This window comes from Myotis brandtii, unplaced genomic scaffold, assembly GCF_000412655.1.
Source record: "Myotis brandtii unplaced genomic scaffold, ASM41265v1 scaffold68, whole genome shotgun sequence".
Taxonomy (NCBI): domain Eukaryota; kingdom Metazoa; phylum Chordata; class Mammalia; order Chiroptera; family Vespertilionidae; genus Myotis; species Myotis brandtii.
The window spans coordinates 871196-889472 of record NW_005370657.1 but is presented as its reverse complement, the minus strand read 5'-3'; the positions used below and the strand labels follow the sequence as shown (position 1 = coordinate 889472).

At 44.3% G+C, this 18277-nt stretch overlaps 1 protein-coding gene across 8 annotated transcripts in view; it reads left to right on the top strand.

Annotated features, from left to right (window-relative positions):
* The first annotated feature begins 2459 nt into the window (after nt 1-2459).
* The window catches only part of SPTAN1 (spectrin, alpha, non-erythrocytic 1), a 59334-nt gene continuing 43516 nt past the window's right edge, over nt 2460-18277 (top strand). For 5 of the 8 annotated variants that reach the window (XM_014529312.1, XM_014529311.1, XM_014529310.1 and 2 more), the window contains exons 1-9: nt 8780-9019; nt 10183-10308; nt 14186-14326; nt 14648-14794; nt 16042-16175; nt 16338-16482; nt 16561-16715; nt 17348-17483; nt 17912-18013. In XM_014529312.1, the coding sequence (XP_014384798.1) occupies nt 8783-9019; nt 10183-10308; nt 14186-14326; nt 14648-14794; nt 16042-16175; nt 16338-16482; nt 16561-16715; nt 17348-17483; nt 17912-18013 (1323 nt within the window). In that variant the 5' untranslated portion in view covers nt 8780-8782. Of the gene's footprint in view, nt 2478-8779; nt 9020-10182; nt 10309-14185; nt 14327-14647; nt 14795-16041; nt 16176-16337; nt 16483-16560; nt 16716-17347; nt 17484-17911; nt 18014-18277 lie in introns of those variants that run through there. The other 3 variants (XM_005881393.2, XM_005881395.2, XM_005881394.2) reach the window with 1 other exon arrangement.

Below are 18277 nucleotides of genomic sequence, written 5' to 3'. Positions count from 1 at the left end.
CGTTCCCTTCCTGCCGCGGCGGGGGCTGACGTCTGCGGCCCCTTTTCCCAAATCCCGACAAGCAGTGCCGGCCGCCCGTGGACGGAGGAGGAGCCGAGCGTCGGGTGAAGGGCTCTGCGATGTGAATTTCGTCCTGTTGGGCAGTTCTTGGCCTTCCCGACGCAGGAAGGTTCGAGGCAGGCCGCCCCCTTGTCTTCCTTTGTAATAAACACTTCTTTCCCACCCGGTTGTGATGTGCTTGTAAGTAACACCGGCGGCTCTTGCTTTGTGCGAGACCCAAATCAACTGATTTCATAGCTTAGAGTTTCGTTTTGTTCCCCCCCCCCCCCCACTCCGAGACCAGGTTTGTCCGGTATATTATTTGTCAGAAATCCTACAGCCATGCCGGTGTTGAGTGACAGAGCAGCCTTTTGTTTGAAAGTCGTCCCTGAATTTGATGTTTCCCAAAGAAAATTGCCTTTAAAAGTCTCTCTGATGTGCTGGGTACAATGCATTTTAAATCAAGGGCTTGTTCAGGTTGAGGGTTGAATGTGTTTTAAATTAAAAGCCTGAGTAGAAAAGAAAAGCTGGGTGGAGATGATGCTTGAACCGCTGCCATACCTTCTTACATCTCTTTTATATAATAGATCCTGAAACCTGAAGGCCCTTTGTTCTGTCTTCATCGTGGTATTTTAGAAAAACTTACCGTCATGGCTGTTAGGGAAGAATGGAAGAGAGACCTTATGAAGTATTTTCATAATGTGTTGAGAAATTGCGTCGTCATAGCGATTGCACTTGACTAAAACAGAATCTGTCAAAGATGGAAGGGTGGCGGTGTCTTGCAGCCAGGAAACAACATCTTAAGAATAGCGGTGGGAGCACTCGGCTGCATGAAGCCATGGAGCCCAGGTTCCAGCTCTGCAAAGCAGTCATTTATTTTCCCTTTTGTTGCAGCTAAATGTCTTAGATTTTGAAAGGTCACATTGAAGTCAAAGTTTAAAAAATGTGCTGCAGTGAGAGCCTCTGTGCCGGAAATTAACAATGAGCCCTTTTTAGTAACTGGGCCAATAATTACTCAAAGGACCTTCAAAGTGTGTTAGCTGTTATCCAGGGACCTAGATGGAGACACGGGGCTCGAAAGGAGGAATTAATTGCTCTGTGCTGGACAGGTGTGAAGCGGTTCGAGTTAGCCATCAGCTGAGGAGCATTCTCTGATGTGCTTCAGTCTGTGGCAGTGTGTTTTGTAGTCATCTCTTAATTGGAGAAATCTGAACTGTCACTGGCTCTAATATGAGCTCATCAAGCAGGCTGGTGAGCAGGTTTATTGAGGTGGTTTTCTCTCCTTTTCCTTACCTGCCTTCATCCCAAAGGGAGGGGCCCACTGCGGATCCTGAGAAGTGGATGTCAGGAATAGTCCGCAGTGCTGTGCTGTCTGTCCGTCCTTGCTGAACCTGCACCTAAGGCCGGCCTGTGATCCGTCCTCTGTGGGCCAGTGGAGGACTCCACTGGTTATGCAGCGGCGCTGCTGCAGCTTATCAGCTGTGGTGGGAGTAGGTAGAAGAATGCAGCGTCCTGGTAGCAAGTGCTGACTCCAGGAATGCAGGAGGGACACGCATAGCTGATCACTTGGAGCCAGTGGACTAGAGCAACTGTTCTTTTTGTTAATCCTCACCCGAGGATATTTTTCCATTGATTTTTTTTTTTTTTTTTAGGGAGAGTGGAAGAGAGAGGGAAGGACAGAGAGAGAAACATTGATGTGAGAGAAACACATCAATTGGTTACCCCTCCCCCTCCCCACGAGCCTGGGCCTAGGAGGGCCAGGGAGGAGCCTGTAACCAAGGTGTGCCCTTGACTGGAATAGAACCTGGGATCCTTTGGTCCGCAGGCCAACACTCTATCTACTGAGCCAAACCAGCTAGGGCTAGAGCAACTGTTCTTCTACCTCCCTTCCACCTTTTTTGCATATTCCTCTTGTACTTGTTTTCAACAGGAAATAGTATTTTGCAGAGGAAGTGGACCAGTACATTAGGCCCAAGTCAGATCTTTGCAGCTTGAGTTCTTTCTTGTTTCTGATGATGTCGTGAAGTTATGCTATTTCGTTATTGAATGGAAGGGGATTTAGGAATCATCTAGTCATAGGAGTCTCAATTCATCGGAACTTTTAGTGTTAAACAGTATATTCGGGAAACTGAGGCCTGAAAGAGGGGGTATGACCTAGGCACGGCATCACATTTAGATAGATAGGAACTGCCAAGACCAGATAACTTTGGTTCTTTTTCCACATATTAAATCCCTGGTGGGGTTTAGAAGGTACTGGAAAAAAATCTGAAATTTTATTTTAACCTGTATTCATATATTTTTAAGGATCTGTTTTCTTTAGTTTGAAATGATTTTGTTCCGTTTGCCCTTAGAAGCTTGTTATCTCGCTCTTCCCCCGCCCTTTTTAGACTCCACATTCCTCCATCATGTTGTCATCGTTTCGTAAGCGCAGAGTCCAGGTATTTGACCAGCATGCAGGAAATGCGTTGCCTTTTCCGTTTTGCCTGATTTGCAGTGAAGACACGTTTGTGTCAAAGCGGTTGAATGATCCAAAGAGAGTGGGGGAAACTGCTTGCATGAGTTTTCTGTTAAAGGTTTTGTTTTGTTTTTTAGGGGTGTTATATAAACAGAAGTCTTAGTAAATTTATTCTAAAATTTCCAGATCCTCCTGTTTAAGGCATGAAGATATTATTTCTTATACTAGAGTTTGCATGTAGTGTTTGCTGGTTTGTTTTTTTGATGGTTACTTGGTTCTTAAGAACCAAGAGGCTAAACAGATTATCTTAGATATTTGCAAAAAATCTGGAAACATGTAGTAAAAATAATATCTTTACATTTGATAAATATTGTAAACTTGGGTTTGTTTCCTGTTCCCATTGACTTTTCTTTTTTAAAAATAAATTTTTATTTCAGAGAGGAAAAGAGAGGGAGAGAGAGATAGAAACATCAATGATGAGAGAGAATCATTGATTGGCTGCCTCCTGCACACCCCCTACTGGGGATGGAGCCTGAAACTCGGTCTTGTGCCCTTGACCAGAATCGAACCTGGGACCCTTCAGTCCCCAGTCTGACGCTCTATCCACTGAGCAGAACTGTCTAGGACCCCATTGACTTATTTCTTCTGCCACAATCCTTGTAATGAAATGGAGCTTGCATTTTCTTTTTTTAAAAAAGCTCACTATATATCTGTTGTGTTTGTGTATCGTTTTTGAGTGTTTGCTAAATTGGACCTTTTTCAAAGAGAAAAATGCTTAAATTGTCTTGATATCCCATAAGGAGAAATACAAATTTTGCAAGTGTCTAGTGATTATGGGTGATAAATCCAAGGCAAGCTTTTTTATAAATCAGACTGGTTGATTATTTAAATGAGGTTTATAAAAATGGGCCACATTATAAATTCCTCCTGTTTTGAGTCTCAGTAACAATATTTTGCACTTCTCATCTGAATTTTACAGATTAACAGGTAAGTAGCAACAAGGTAATATTTGGGGGGCATGCAAAAGTAAGTTTTTGCAACCTTGCTCTGCGTTTCTGGGTTTTGATGCAATGCAGTATGAAATTTGCTTTCTTAAAGCTAAAGTTCCTGCTCACCTCTGCCGAATCCAGCTAATGAGTTGAAATGAATTAATCAATTTGAAGGCTGACATGCTGGTCCACAATCGGATGAAATGTGGTTTAAACAAAGATTTTTTTTTCATGGTTAAAACTCTTAATTTATGTAATATTTACCTCTCTCTGCTTACCATCAGATCTGCCACTAAAATCTGCAGCTGAGGTGGTTTTTTGGGCTAATTCATTTGCTCTGAGAATTAATTGGTATAAAATTGTTAATGGGTGCTAACCAGTTCTTTGGTGGTTTGTTCTGGGGTAGCCCTTCCTTCCACATCCATGGGTATCAAGTTCTCTTGCTCTGGAAATGTAAAATTTGATAAGAAGCTGGCTTTATAAGCCATAGGAAAAGGGCATTGTCGGTTCTGCACCTTTGAGCTCTGACTAAGCAACAAAAACAAAGCTGATGAATGGTTTCTGTGACCTTTTGCTTTGGGTAATGTTTATGAATTTTTCCGTGGAGCCAAATGATCTCTTAATCCTGTTAGTTCCTAAAATCGCTTTCCTTGCAAAACCATGTATCTCGTCGTGTCCTGCCTGCAGTCGGAATTCATTTTGTAGTGTTCCAAAGGCCTCTTACATCCGGCACATTGAGCCTGTTGAAATGTCGGCAGTCCCAACACTGTTTTAAAGAGCGACTCCTTTCCTCATCACTACAATTTTATGTCCTTCTGAGGTTCCATAGAGAAACTGGCACTGAGTTCTCCCACTCTCCCAGATCGGGGTGAGGGTGTCCTACACCACTCACTGCAGGTGCCAAGTGTGCAGAGGCCAAAGCATTTGGCCTTCGGTTTGAAAATTTTTGTATCTGCAATCTCTTTTGTTGCTTAATACAGTGTCCGTCCCACCCACTGCTTCCCACCCTCCAAAGACATCCTTCCCCTGGCACAGTGGGGCATTTGCTTCTGCACATTAGGTTAGAGTTTAAAAATTCTCTAAGCACCAAAAACTGCCTCAAATAGTGTCTCTTGGCATTTGTCAAAAAGACAAAGGTATTAATTAATGGCTAGGCTCTTTAGTAGAACTCCGTTTTTAGGTGGCAATGTGTATAAATTTGTTTGATCGGAGGAGCCATTCTTAGGCATGTTATATCTTTGGGTTAAACTAGAACATCCTAGCCCAGACTCATATCGTTAGACCCCTCTCTTCCCAGAGATCTAGCAGTTTTGTAAGAACGCTGACAGGTGTTTTTTTTTATTGATCACAATAGAGGACATGGTTGTAATTCCTGTTTTATCCCCTGAGATCAATTCACATGACTTGCTGAATGATGCAGCCAGCGTTTTGACTGCTGCATTGCAGCATTGATAACTAGCCTGCATCTTCAGCCTTGCCTAACAATATTTGCAAAAACATGACCTTTTCTTTGGTTACGTTAAATGGGAAGCTGTCCTTAAACACACAGAGACTACATCCAGCACTTCATTTCCCTCCCTTGTTCTCCGTGTACATGGTCTTGACTGGCAAAATCAAAGCTGATCTGCTGCTGTGAGATAAGCAGTCAGTTGACTGCAGTCCTAGGAAGTCGACTCCTGCGGGTTTTTGTACTGTCAGTGGAATAGGTAGATAGGCTGGTATGGTTGCAGATTGTTCTTTAATGGCACTTTCCCAAAGTCTTCCATTCTAGCTCTTTGGAGGCACAGGCGTTAATCCCATTAAGGCTGGGAACAGCCTGAAACAGTCTCTGTGGAGTCTGCCTTATCAGTCAGCCGCATATTTCGGGGCAGGGGTGGAGTTCCTGAGCAGCCTCAGTCATGAAGGGAATGTGGTGCACGCCGGCACAGCCCCAGGAATTCCGCTCTCTCACATAGTCTTCGGTGAGAGGTTATATGGCCCCTTTGGGTGGCAATAGTTTCTTGATGATATGAAAATTTCCCTGTGTTTATATAGTCTATAGAAGTATCCTTTTAGAAGTAAAAAGAAACAGGGAACTTGTGTAGATAAACTAGAGACAGCTCCCTGTCAGGTTAAGGGTGGGGGGAAATTCCCATTAACCTGTAATCGTAGGCTCCTGTGATCACACAAATGCACATTTGGAAGGCCGACAGCAGTGGGAGAGCAGTGATGACTTTCAGATGCCCAGCTCCCCAGAGAGGGCCTGGCAGAGCTCCCACCTCCCACATCAGCTGATCTACTGTAGGAAAGAAAAGTCCATTATTGCCTGACCAAAGCACTTGCTATAGAATTGACTCGTTCTACTTCACTGGGGTGACAAAGAGGGCCTTTTAGGTTGGTTAATTTCAACAGGGCCTCATTGGACTGTCTCCCTGGATTGGTAGGGCCAAATCAGCAAGCTGGACCCAAGCAGGGGGACTGCTCAGGTGGAACCTGTGCAGTGTTATGTTGGGGATTCTTTTATTCATCAAAAAAATCCCCAATGTGATTTCTTGGAAATTTCTGTAGCAGCTAAAGGACTTTAGAAATGCAGTGAATCATGCGATGTGAGGAGGCCCCATAGACATTAATCTGAAGACCTAGACCCCAGGAAGGAGCTCAAGTGCAGTGTAGTGATTGCAATTCTTGTCAGGAATCTAGGTTTTTCCTGGATAAAATTCCAGTTTGACCATATGGAAAATGAAACTTGGTTAGACTATTGAGCTCTCTCCTTGCTCTTTACAAATGAATTGGGGGCTGTGCACGCTCTTGATCATTCTTCAACAAACACTTCTTAATGATCTTTGTGAGCTAGAAATCGGGATACAAAGAGCAGATCTTGCAGTCTAGTTGTACAGTGGGAAGTATATACAAGCGCTTTGTAAACCTACAGAAAAGTGTGATTACATCTGAGGAGGGAGGAAGGGGCAGTGTGGACAGCCTGGTAAGGAGGCAGTATCCCGCAGCCTAATCGCTTCAGCTGGGGGATGAGATCCAAATAGGAGTTTTCCAGGCACAGAAGGGGCAGAGACATGCTAGGCAAAGGGAGCCTGTGCAGGTGGCTTGGAGTCTTTACAGAGAATTGTGTGTTTGGGAGGAGAGGCAATATTTCTACACGCCAGGAGAATAGGGGGCCTGGGTGAGAGATACCAGTCAGGGATGCTGGGCCAGATCGAAGGCCTCCTCAGAGGGGTGGATTCTTCCTCTCTCAGAAGGAAGTCAGAAAGGTTTTAAGACCTGGGTGTGCCATGGCAAAGAATAGGTTTCTTTTTATAGTAAAATAAATAAATAAATTGGACTTTGTGAGAGAAAAACAATACAACAAAAATAACTGGTTAATAGCTGGAGAATCAGAAGGAACGGTGACAGGCTAACATCACCTGGTGGTCTCTTTCCTCAGGAAGGCGTCTCTTCATAGGAAGGTGGTCCTCAGAGTTGACCGGTGCAGACCTCTTGGAGCTGCTTTAATCCCTGAAGAGCTGGAAACGTGGACCTTGCCCAGATCTCACCAATCTTGTTTATCTCCTGCTGGGGGTGGGGGTGGGGGTGGGGGCCTCTCACCAGCTTCCATGCCTAATCCTTAGCTTGCTGATCCTTTCCCAGGAGCAGGCCAGTCAGGAAGAGCTCTCCAGTGTTTCCCTGGTAACAAGTTTAGACCTCGTATAAATCAATTACAGAGTGAGAGCTGGAGAGACCATTAAGGTTTTCTGGTTGGCTTCTTTACCAGATCTCAGAATCTTCTCTGTAGAGTATAATTTTAAAATTAGAAAGGTCTTGGGACCATCTCATTTTCACCTGCCATTTTTAGTCATTCTCGGAAATTGAGGCATAGAGAGGGAAGGTGGACAGTGCAAGATCACGTGTTAACAGACTAATTTATGAAGCTCCTTGTCCTTAATTTGTATCTATTTCCTCCTGTGATGCTTCCTTGGTTAGAGGATAAAATGACTTTTTCCTGATAAGAGCAGGTAGCATATTCTGGGTTACTCCCCAAAATAGGGCAGTTTTTTTTTTTGACATTGAAATTTGGTGATTGTCCAGAAATCTGAGGGTTTAAAGTTAGGGCAGACTGAGTGTTTATGGGAAGTACCACCTACCCAGTTAGCCTGCATTTGTGATGAATTTGAAATTGATACTGAGTTTATGTAGTCTCCTTGCTTTCCCCAATAACAGGAAGGTGTAAAGTAGGATAAATATTTAACCACACTTGTTTTTTTGTTAATCCCCACCCAACGATGTTTTTCCATGGATTTTTATTTTTATTTTTTATTTGTTAGAGAGTGGAAGGGAGGGGAGGAGACAGAGAGAAACATTGATGTGTGAGAGAGACGTCGATTGGTTGCCTCTCCTGCCCCTGCCCCAACCAGTGGCCTGGATCAGTCAGGATTGAGCTTGCAACCGAGGTACATGCCATTGTCGGAACTGAACCCAGAATCCTTCAGTCTGAGGGCTGACACTCTATCTACTGAGCCGAACCTGCTAGGACCACATTGTTTTTTAAAGCAGTGGTCGCCACCTTTCGGACCTCGCGGACCGCCCGTGGTCCGCAGACCACCGGTTGGCGACACTGTTTTAAAGGATACACTGATTTTCTTTTAATTGTACACTTTCAGGTGAGACTTGGCCTGTTCATTGCCCAGACTCTCTGGTAGCCTGAAGAAGACCTGTACAATTGACATTTTGGTGGGACTGAGAAATCTCCTTTGAATAGGAAAATTTTATTGGTTATTGATGTTAAGGACTCAGTTACTTCATAATCATTTCCTTTTCTCCATTGAATAAGAGGCTGAGATCTAGAAAGATAGAAAAACTGACTTAAGAATAGATTCTATCTAATCTCCACATAATGAAATACAGAGACCAGAGGGAAGGACTTTTGAATGGATTTCTTAATAATTCTTTGAGTACTGAAGTCAGCGTTTCCTTTGAATTCTCAAAGTGCTCGTAGAATTGAAAGTGTAACCATAGTTCTGTTCATATTGTTTCCTGGTTTCCTTGCTGTGTTGGTTAGGCATCCCCTGAGGGACCACTGCGCCAGGTGTTGCAGGGTGTGAGAGCCATTTTTTACAAAGGAGTAGGATCGGCTTCGTTGTTAGGTCCTGAGAAGGGGCTGCCTTCTCAATTCATTTGTCTGCTAGGGTGTCTGATTTTTGTTTTGTTTTGTTTTTTTGGGTTTTTTTTTGTTCCTTCGGAGAGGAGAGGCTCATTCCATTAAATATATTTAAATATATTTTGGTGTCTTGTGCTTATCTCAGGGCATTCTATTCTGTCTTTTCAGAAAATGGACCCAAGTGGGGTCAAAGTGCTGGAAACAGCAGAGGACATCCAGGAGAGGCGGCAGCAGGTCCTAGACAGATACCACCGCTTCAAGGAGCTCTCAACCCTTCGGCGCCAGAAGCTTGAAGATTCCTATCGATTCCAGTTTTTCCAAAGAGATGCTGAGGAGCTGGAAAAATGGATTCAAGAGAAACTTCAGATCGCATCTGATGAGAATTATAAAGACCCAACCAACTTGCAGGTGTGTGTCATCTCCATAAGATTTGTTCCAAAATTCAAGAGCAAATGTTTTTGCCTAAAAACTATGCCAAGAAAGTAAAAGTCTTTAAAAAGCATTGAATTGTACATAAAGCAAGGTAATTTTATGGTGTAAATTGTACCTCAAAACAGTAAGCCTGTTTTTTAAAAAAAGCCTTCTCATTGATTTTTGGTGAAAGACTTTAGCAAATGGAGCAATAGTGGGCTCATGGCTCTTTTACTATCGTGTCAAAGTCATCTAAAAAGAGACGCTGGTTTAGGTGCCTGGCTCAGTACTTAATTGAAAAGAGGTATTGAGAAATGGAATGTATCGAGTCAAATCCATCCAGTAAGCTAAAAATATCATCGGTCCTGGCTGGAGTTGCTCTGTTGGTTAGAGTGTTGTCCCGATACACCAAGTCTGTGGTTTCGATCCCTGGTCAGGGCACACAAGAATCTACCAGTGAATGCATAGAGTAGAATAATAGATGTTTCTTTCTTTTTCCCTCCCTTTCTTTCTCCCTCTTTTCCTCGCTCTCTAAAATCAATATATAAAACATGTTTAAAAAATTAAATAAATATATCATAAGTGAATGTGGATGGATTATTCAAGGGTAAACACCACATTCTGAGAAGACTGAGTGTGCACACAAGAATCTACCAGTGAATGCATAGAGTAGAATAATAGATGTTTCTTTCTTTTTCCCTCCCTTTCTTTCTCCCTCTTTTCCTCGCTCTCTAAAATCAATATATAAAACATGTTTAAAAAATTAAATAAATATATCATAAGTGAATGTGGATGGATTATTCAAGGGTAAACACCACATTCTGAGAAGACTGTGAGTGTGGTTCTATATCTCTAGAAGGGATTGGATATCCACATAACGCCTCCTTTCCTGACGGACAGTAACATCAGGATATTTGTAGCATCTTGTTATCTGCAAAGTTGGTGGTCCTCAGTGGCCAAGCTTTTGGAGGTCCAGATAGATGGATGCAGTCAGAGTTTTTTGAGGAATTGAGCAGGTAGGGGGATGGGTGCAGTGCTGAGTGAGGTGTCCATAATTAGAGGGAGTGGGACTCAGGAGGGGAGGAATTTCGGAGGGGGAACAACAGAATGATGAGTGCTGAGTGGTTACATCTCTGGCTCACTTCGTGGTCTACTAACAGGGCAAGCTACAGAAGCATCAAGCCTTTGAAGCGGAAGTGCAGGCCAACTCAGGAGCCATTGTTAAGCTGGACGAAACTGGAAACCTGATGATCTCAGAGGGCCATTTTGCATCTGAAACCATAAGGGTGAGTAAGAGCAGTGCCTGGTCTGGACGGATGGCCTTCATCTGTCTGCTCGGTAGAGGAATGTGGATTAATGCTTACATGTACATCTGGGTTCCTAAAAAGATAGACTTTTATAGCTTTTTAAAAAAGAATTTGTGAAGTTCCCCAAACGCATCCTGCCTTTGTAATATGATTCAATATGGATACAAACAAGCGAGGAATATTCTTTTTGTAAAACAAATTAGAATGTGGTTATACTTCAAAGAAGTTTGTGTAAATTAAACTATTAACATTTACAGTTGGTAATTAGATGGGAGAGCATATTGGTGACTTTAGGGATTAGGACGCAAAGATAAATAGGATTAATCCCTGACACTATAAAGAAAGTTGTCTATTGGCAAGCTTGCTCTCAGGGTCTTGGGGGTTACTGAGGGCTCCGTCAGCAAGACAATTAAAGGTCCGGCTGTAAAGAACGACTTTTGGCACCTGTCAGTGCCCACGCCACATGACCGACTTTGCAGCAGGAGTCAGACTCATGGTCAGGCTCATTTTGGTGCCAGTTCATTGGAGTTGGGGCAATAATTGATCTTTCTCTACTTTAACAAGCCTCTTTAGGATGAGGTATGCACAGTTAGTTTGATTTATCTCATATCTATCTTCATGTTTTATCCTTTGTCACCCAAAGTCCCTTTCTGTTGAGGGACCAGCCTTTTCAGTTCTTTACCTGTCAAGGCCATCCTGAAAGTTTAGATAGAAGCTTAGGCCCAGCAAGAACGGCTTCATCCATCCTCCACGGTTCCTGTACCGTCGTGCAGGTCTCATTCCCTTAGGTTCTGTCTAGTGGTTTTCAACAATGCATGCTTGTCTCTCTTACTCTGATATACTCTGCAGTCTCATAGCGAAGCCCTCAAGTTAGCCCTAAGCTTATTATTAATAAATAACTATTAGTGGTAATGATTGTAAATAGGAAATAAAATTTTAAATGCGATGTGACAAATTATTTAATCACATTTAACCTATTTGGCTAATGTAATATGTGTCTGCAATTAAATACAAATATTTATCTGCCATTTTCCTACTACTTTGTGTACAGCTTATCGCAAATGAAATCAGCATGCCCGTTTCCTTGATAGAAGTTGTTTGCCCAGGATGCAAGGGGCTACTCTGTAGTTGTACAACCAGACTGCAGAGGAGAGCATAATCTGGGGAGGGGGAGGCCCACCCCAACCTCACTTCATTCAGGTCTGTTAGGAGGTACCCTCTCCTTGTTTAGTGATCTTATTAAAGCCACATTTAAAAGTGCTACTAGCCTCTATTTGTTGAGTTGCTATTAGTAGCTATTTATGTTCAAACATCTTGCTGGGAATTTTACATATGTGGTTTCTCATCTTTACTACAAGCTATCAAGGCAGCCATTATACCCATAGTATAGAGGGCCAGAAACGGAAGCTCGGACAAGCTGGAGTTGTCCTTATTCATACAGCTAATAGGTGACAGAACTGGAATTTCAGTCCATTCCCTTTCTCTGATCACAAGTACTTACTTTTCCAACCTGTATCTCATTTCTGTAGACTTTCCTTAGTGTTTCCCCTTGATCTGTCTGTCCAGTTTCACCTCTGTCACCTGGCTGTGCTACTGTAGAGCAGCCCATTCACTCTGGGAGAACAGCCTCCGTCAGCTGCTCACTCGTGCCCCTCCTGAGAATGCCACCTGAGTCAGAACCAGGATTTCTCCTCCACGCTGTCAGCTTTCCGAGCGTTTCTGAAGTGCCCCTGCCTCTCTGCCCACACACGCTCTCAAACCAAAGTAAACTTGGGAAGCCGGACTCCCTCTGACCTGCAGTATTTACAAGCTCAGACACACCAGCAATGGGAATGTTGTTCCAGTCCTAGGACAGGCCTGGCCCTAGTTCTTTACTGAGGGTGTGAAAATGAAATTTGTGAGAAACTGATGATTGCCCCTGGAGGATGAGGTTTTCTTTAGCTTTCTGTGGCCTGTTTTTAATTTGAGCAAAGGACTCTTCTTTCATCTCTCTCATCTTTGCTTTCACGCTCACAGTTCCCATGTTGATCCTGACCGGGTGATTTATCTGGTCCTGTAACTCAGTAACTTAGTTTGGCAGGCAGTGACAGAGGAGGTGGTGGAGTGCGGAGGCTGTATGTGTCCTGGATAACCTGTCTATCACTGGTTTAGACTTTCACACCGTACCGGACGGCATGGCGCCCCATAGTCACCGCCACCCACATCGGGTCCCACATCCGCGTAGGTGGAGTATTGAGTTGCTGTGGGTTGCCTTTCCCCCTGCCTTGGAATGCCTTTCACTTCCTTCCCAGTGATGGTTCCGGTTCTAACCATCCATGGTGGAAGTGACAGTAGTGATGGAGGTGAACTGTGTGAACATTATTTTATTCCTCACTGCTTTCTCCTTTCAAATGAAACATAATTTGTTTCTAAGAGAATCCACCCATGTTGACTCTCCCATGACTTTCAAGTTTGAGTTGGCTGGGAGTGGCCAACAGTGGGTGGATCCCAAACTTCTCTTCTGTTAGCATTCAAACCTTTTGTGTTGTTTACTTGTGTCTGTCAGTGTTACACTGAAACTCCCAGTATCTTGGGTCGGCATAATCAATGCATTGAGATTGGATTAGAATATGAGAATGCATCACCTAAGCTTGAATTGATGATCGATTTCCCCCAGTTCTTGACAAGTCCTTACCGGGGCTGTGCTATGAGAACCCAAAGATGCTGGGAAGTGAATATGTTTGGGCCTGTGCTGCCACTTGGGTGAAATTTGAAATAAATCTAACCTGAGATGTATTGTACCACAAATTATATCTCTTCACAGAAGCTCCAAAACTTTTTCTGCCAAAAAGTTTTTTGATAGCTCATTATGTGTCAAAACCCCATCTTTTCTACTTTTATACCAAGGTTGTCCTGGGCCTCATAATTATTACTTGGGCCTCATAATTACTTCTTTGCATTTATGTCTGTTGGACCGCTTGTTTTCCCCTTCACCTTTATGAATTCAGAATACGTTCTTCAGTCATTTCTGCTGAGGTTCCATGTTAAACCCTCATCCTTCTTTCCCTGATAGTCTCCTGACCTAGGATCCCATTTAGTAATTTAGTAATAATAACTAGTAACATTAATTACTTACAAATAATATAAAACCAATCTTTTTTTTTTTTTTTACTTTTTAAAGTATGTTTTATTGATTTTTTATTGAATCGAACCTGGGACTTTTTAAAATATATTTTATTGATATTTTACAGAGAGGAAGGGAGAGGGATAGAGAGTTAGAAGCATCGATGAGAGAGAAACATCGATCAGCTGCCTCCTGCACACCTCCTACTAGAGATGTGCCCACAACCAAGGTACATGCCCTTGACCGGAATCGAACCTGGGACCTTTCAGTCCTCAGGCCGACGCTCTTTTCACTGAGCCAAACCGGTTAGGGCTTTATTGATTTTTTAAAGAGAGAGGAAGGGAGAGGGATAATGAAATAGAAACATCGATCAGCTGCCTCCTGCATACCGTGCAACCTGGGCATGTGCCCTGACCGGGAATGGAACCAGTGACCTCTTGGTTTATGAGTGGATGCTCAACCACTGAGCCATACCGGCTTGGTTAAAATCAATAATTGATGATAATAATTCCCTTGAAGTAAATTAGAATAAATGTACCTATAAAAGGTCAGTACTTGAAGACCCACCAAACCACTATGAAGTGTATACTTTTTCCTATTCTCACTTAAACTTATGATTTCCTCTCAGCTTATGGATTTTCTTCTTAAAAGACTTGTTTGGAGCTCCATGAGGTTTCTGACTTGGTAAAACTCTGAAAGAGCCATCTCCCATGGAAACGGTTGTAATGTGTAGGGTTGAATTTTCACCTCCAGACTCGTTTGCTGGAGTTGCACCGCCAGTGGGAGTTACTTTTGGAGAAGATGCGGGAGAAAGGAGTCAAACTGCTGCAGGCCCAGAAGCTGGTGCAGTATTTGCGAGAGTGTGAGGACGTGATGGACTGGATCAATGACAAGGTATGTTTTGAGAAGGAGGTTTGCTAAGTCAGTCTTATGGAAAGAAAGGGAAGGGACTCCCCTGATCTGCATCCCAGGGCCAGGGTTAGCGGGAGGGGTGGCTGTCTCTCCAGCTGCTGTCCCGTGTTCTCATCTGTAACTGAAACTTGGAGTCGCTGAGACCGAAATGCTGTCCCCTCAATGTCTGAACCACAAACCTCATAGAAAACTGTGTCCGCTACAGCTAACAGGCCCAGCCCAGTGTGCCTGTTTCATAAGTTCTGGGACTGCTGTTTCCAAGTGCTGGTTGGTGACTCCGGCTCTGTTATGGTCCCTGAATAGGAAGCAATTGTGACTTCTGAGGAGCTGGGCCAGGACCTGGAGCACGTGGAGGTTTTACAGAAGAAATTTGAAGAGTTTCAAACAGATATGGCTGCCCATGAAGAAAGAGTTAATGAAGTGAACCAGTTTGCTGCCAAACTCATTCAGGTAAGAACTGTCTAATGTTTCAGAACATTATGATGGCCAGCCTCTGATTTCTGAGAGCAAGTTCTGGTACACATGTCTAAGTTTTGTTCAGATCCAAGTGAGGCAGCAATACCTACCACTCCTAAATTAGAGAATGGTTTTTAAGTTGTGGAGGTGGTCAGGAAGGGCAGAGTTCATTTGATCTGTTGCCTCCACCCACGTTCAAGTAGGGCTTGGGAAGCTTTTATTGGGCTGCTGAGGCTGGGCGTCGGGGTTTCTCAGGCGAGGGTGTGGTGGTGAATGCTTCTTAGATTGGCAGGCGTCCACCGGTGCATGGTTGCTTTCCCCTGGGCTCCCTTGGGAGCCTGGGGACCTTGTAATGAGCAGGCTTTCCACTGGTAGCTGTGGCCGTTAGAGGGGAGTGGCAGCCTTCCCCAGTGCCTGCGTGTGCAGTCCTGCAAGCAGCTTCCTATTCTCATCTTTCACTACAGGGGTCAGAGTGCTCCGAGGACATCAAGTAGTCGGAGCTAGGCCATTTTTGCTTTAGGAAATTTGATTTTGGGGGTACTTGTTTTAAATGTATGGATCTGTGTCAGGCCCGGTACCTATTCCCTTTCTAATTAGTGATGAAGTGAAAGAAGAGCCAGCATTCCTCAGACACACTCACCCTTCCAGGGACAGATGTGCTATCCCCGAACCCTGGGCCAGCCCACAGCCATGCTCAGAGGAGCAGTCAGGCCAAGCCCCATGGTCTCACATATGGACCCCAGAACCCTGAAATGCTTCACCTTATTACTCGACATATTATATTCATTGAAAAAAAATGTTGTGGGTGGGGAAGGATACTTTTAGAGAAATATCTCCAGTCTGAAGTCAGGAACAAAGCCTGAAAGCCATGCTTATGGGCAGGTGCTGATCAGCCTCGTGCACCTTTGAAATACATTTGACCAGGTGGGCGGAGACGGTGTGTTGATGAGGGTTTCCCCTGAGTTGGAGCCACAGTGATTGTTCACATCCAGGCTCTGGTGCTGAGGCCCATAACCGCTTCATAGACACAGCACCCTCCAATGGAGAGAGCGGGCTCCCCTCATAGACGAGGAGTAGCAGCTCTTTCGGGATGAGCTTCACTTCATTCCACCCAGAAAACCAGAATTTCTTCAGAAGGATGAGGTTTGCTGAAGCAGATCCCTCAGGGAGCCGCCCTGGGGACTAGTTGGGGTGCCAGAGGCAGGGGGCCAAGGAGCTTCCTTGTTCTCTTCCTTGTTCAGGAGCAGCACCCGGAGGAGGAGCTGATCAAGACTAAGCAAGACGAGGTGAACGCAGCCTGGCAGCGGCTGAAGGGACTGGCTCTTCAGAGACAGGGGAAGCTGTTTGGGGCAGCTGAGGTTCAGCGCTTTAACAGGTACCACACCAGAGGGGGCTTCAGGGAACAGGCCTCTACTCGAAGGGGTCGGGTATATGGCATGTGCCATGAGAGGTCGGAGTGACGGGGTCTTGGCCCAGTGTCGCGTTCCCAGCTCTGGACAGCCCTGCGTCAGGATTAACGGGGGCCTTTATTCTGCAGGGATGTGGATGAGACTATCAGCTGGATTAAGGAAAAGGAACAGTTAATGGCCTCTGATGATTTCGGCCGAGACCTGGCCAGTGTTCAGGCTCTGCTTCGGAAGCATGAGGGTTTGGAGAGAGATCTGGCCGCGTTAGAGGACAAGGTGGGTTTTAAAAGCAGCCGATTCTATAAATAAGTCACCAAGGGTCAGGAGAGCAGTTCTGACAGAGTGTGTTTCTAGGTCAAAGCCCTGTGTGCCGAGGCTGACCGCCTGCAGCAGACCCACCCGCTGAGCGCCACTCAGATTCAAGTGAAGCGAGAAGAGCTGATCACAAACTGGGAGCAGATCCGCACTCTGGCGGCGGAGAGACACGCGCGGCTCAACGACTCGTACAGGTAGAAATACCTCCCAGTGCTCAGCATCCCGAACCGTGTGACTTTGGAAGAAAGGAAGAGAGGAGGGCAGGGTTAAGGGGCAGTTCACACTGAGAGCTCCTGGATGCCCTGTGTTTCCTCTACTAAGAAAACGCAGGTCACCTTTTCTACCTGCATTGTATTTGTTTGGAGACTGACAGCTTTATCCAGTGTGTGTGAGTGTGTACACATACTACTTACAACTTCAGAAATATCTGTTTCCATCCTGTGTCACTATGTGATAACCAGTAGTCTTTAGCAGTGTGAGCACCACATGAAATACCCTGTTAAAATTGAGTAAACAAAGGTTGGAAACGGAAGGAATGCTTCTGACTTATTTAAGCAGGGTTTGAACTTGGGAAAGACAAGGAAATTGAAATTAACGGACAAGACTGGGGAATTCTAGTGCTGGGCAGAGCCTAAGTTTCAGAGGACTGACTTTGGCCTTGTCTTGTGTTCCTTTGGATTCCATGTTTCCATGAAAGAATCCATGTTTCCCAGGACGAGGATTTGTATGGTGTGTTAGACTTTTGAGAGCATAGAACTCAAAACTGTGTTTTCCATCCTGGAGCTCTGCTGGTCATACCTAATGACTTACCTTTGGTTTTCCCTAGGCTGCAGCGCTTCCTTGCTGACTTCCGGGACCTCACCAGCTGGGTGACTGAGATGAAAGCCCTCATTAATGCAGATGAACTTGCTAACGACGTGGCCGGGGCTGAAGCCCTTCTGGATAGACATCAGGAGCACAAGGTAAAGTCTCCAGGTTTTCCTGAAGTAAAGAAATAAGCATATAATGCATTGGTGTAGCACTTGTAGGCATTGCAGTTGAAACTTTGTTTATAGTAGCGCCCCCACCAGGTACCAAAGTCATGGTAAAAAAAATGCATTTTGCATAAGGAGGACAAATAGACCAGTGGATCAGAAGACAGAGAGCTCAGGCCCTGTGACTGTATGGAAACTTGACAGAGGCAGCCTGAGAGCCAGGAGGAAAAGAACTTCTTAATAAGTGGTGCTCTCCTGTTTGAGGGCCCAGACTGGTCTTAGGAACCCTGGCCTTATCTTCCATCCTCTTCTTCATTCCAGATGTGATACTCTGATTCGTAATAATTATTTGAAATTCAGCAACTTGTTTTTCTTTTACAAGATCTGGGCACAAATTGTGCTTTTGTCCTCTATAGGGTGAAATTGATGCTCATGAAGACAGCTTTAAATCTGCAGATGAATCTGGACAGGCCCTGCTTGCTGCTGGTCATTACGCCTCTGATGAAGTGAGGGAGAAGGTAAGAGCAGAAAAGGCTCCTAAAGGTCTCTTACCCATCCTTACATATCCAGACCTGGCATTTACCGTGGGGCATGAGCAAACTTAGTCAGGGATTCACCTGGAAGTGAAGGAGCAGCTTCTTTATTGAAAAAGATGTATACACGGCAACGTGAATGAACATAGAGAGTTTCATTTATTTGGGACATAATGTGACATATTTCCTACTTAAAGGAGACTTTTTTTTTTTTTTTTTTTTTTTTTTTAATTTTTTTTTTTTTTTTTT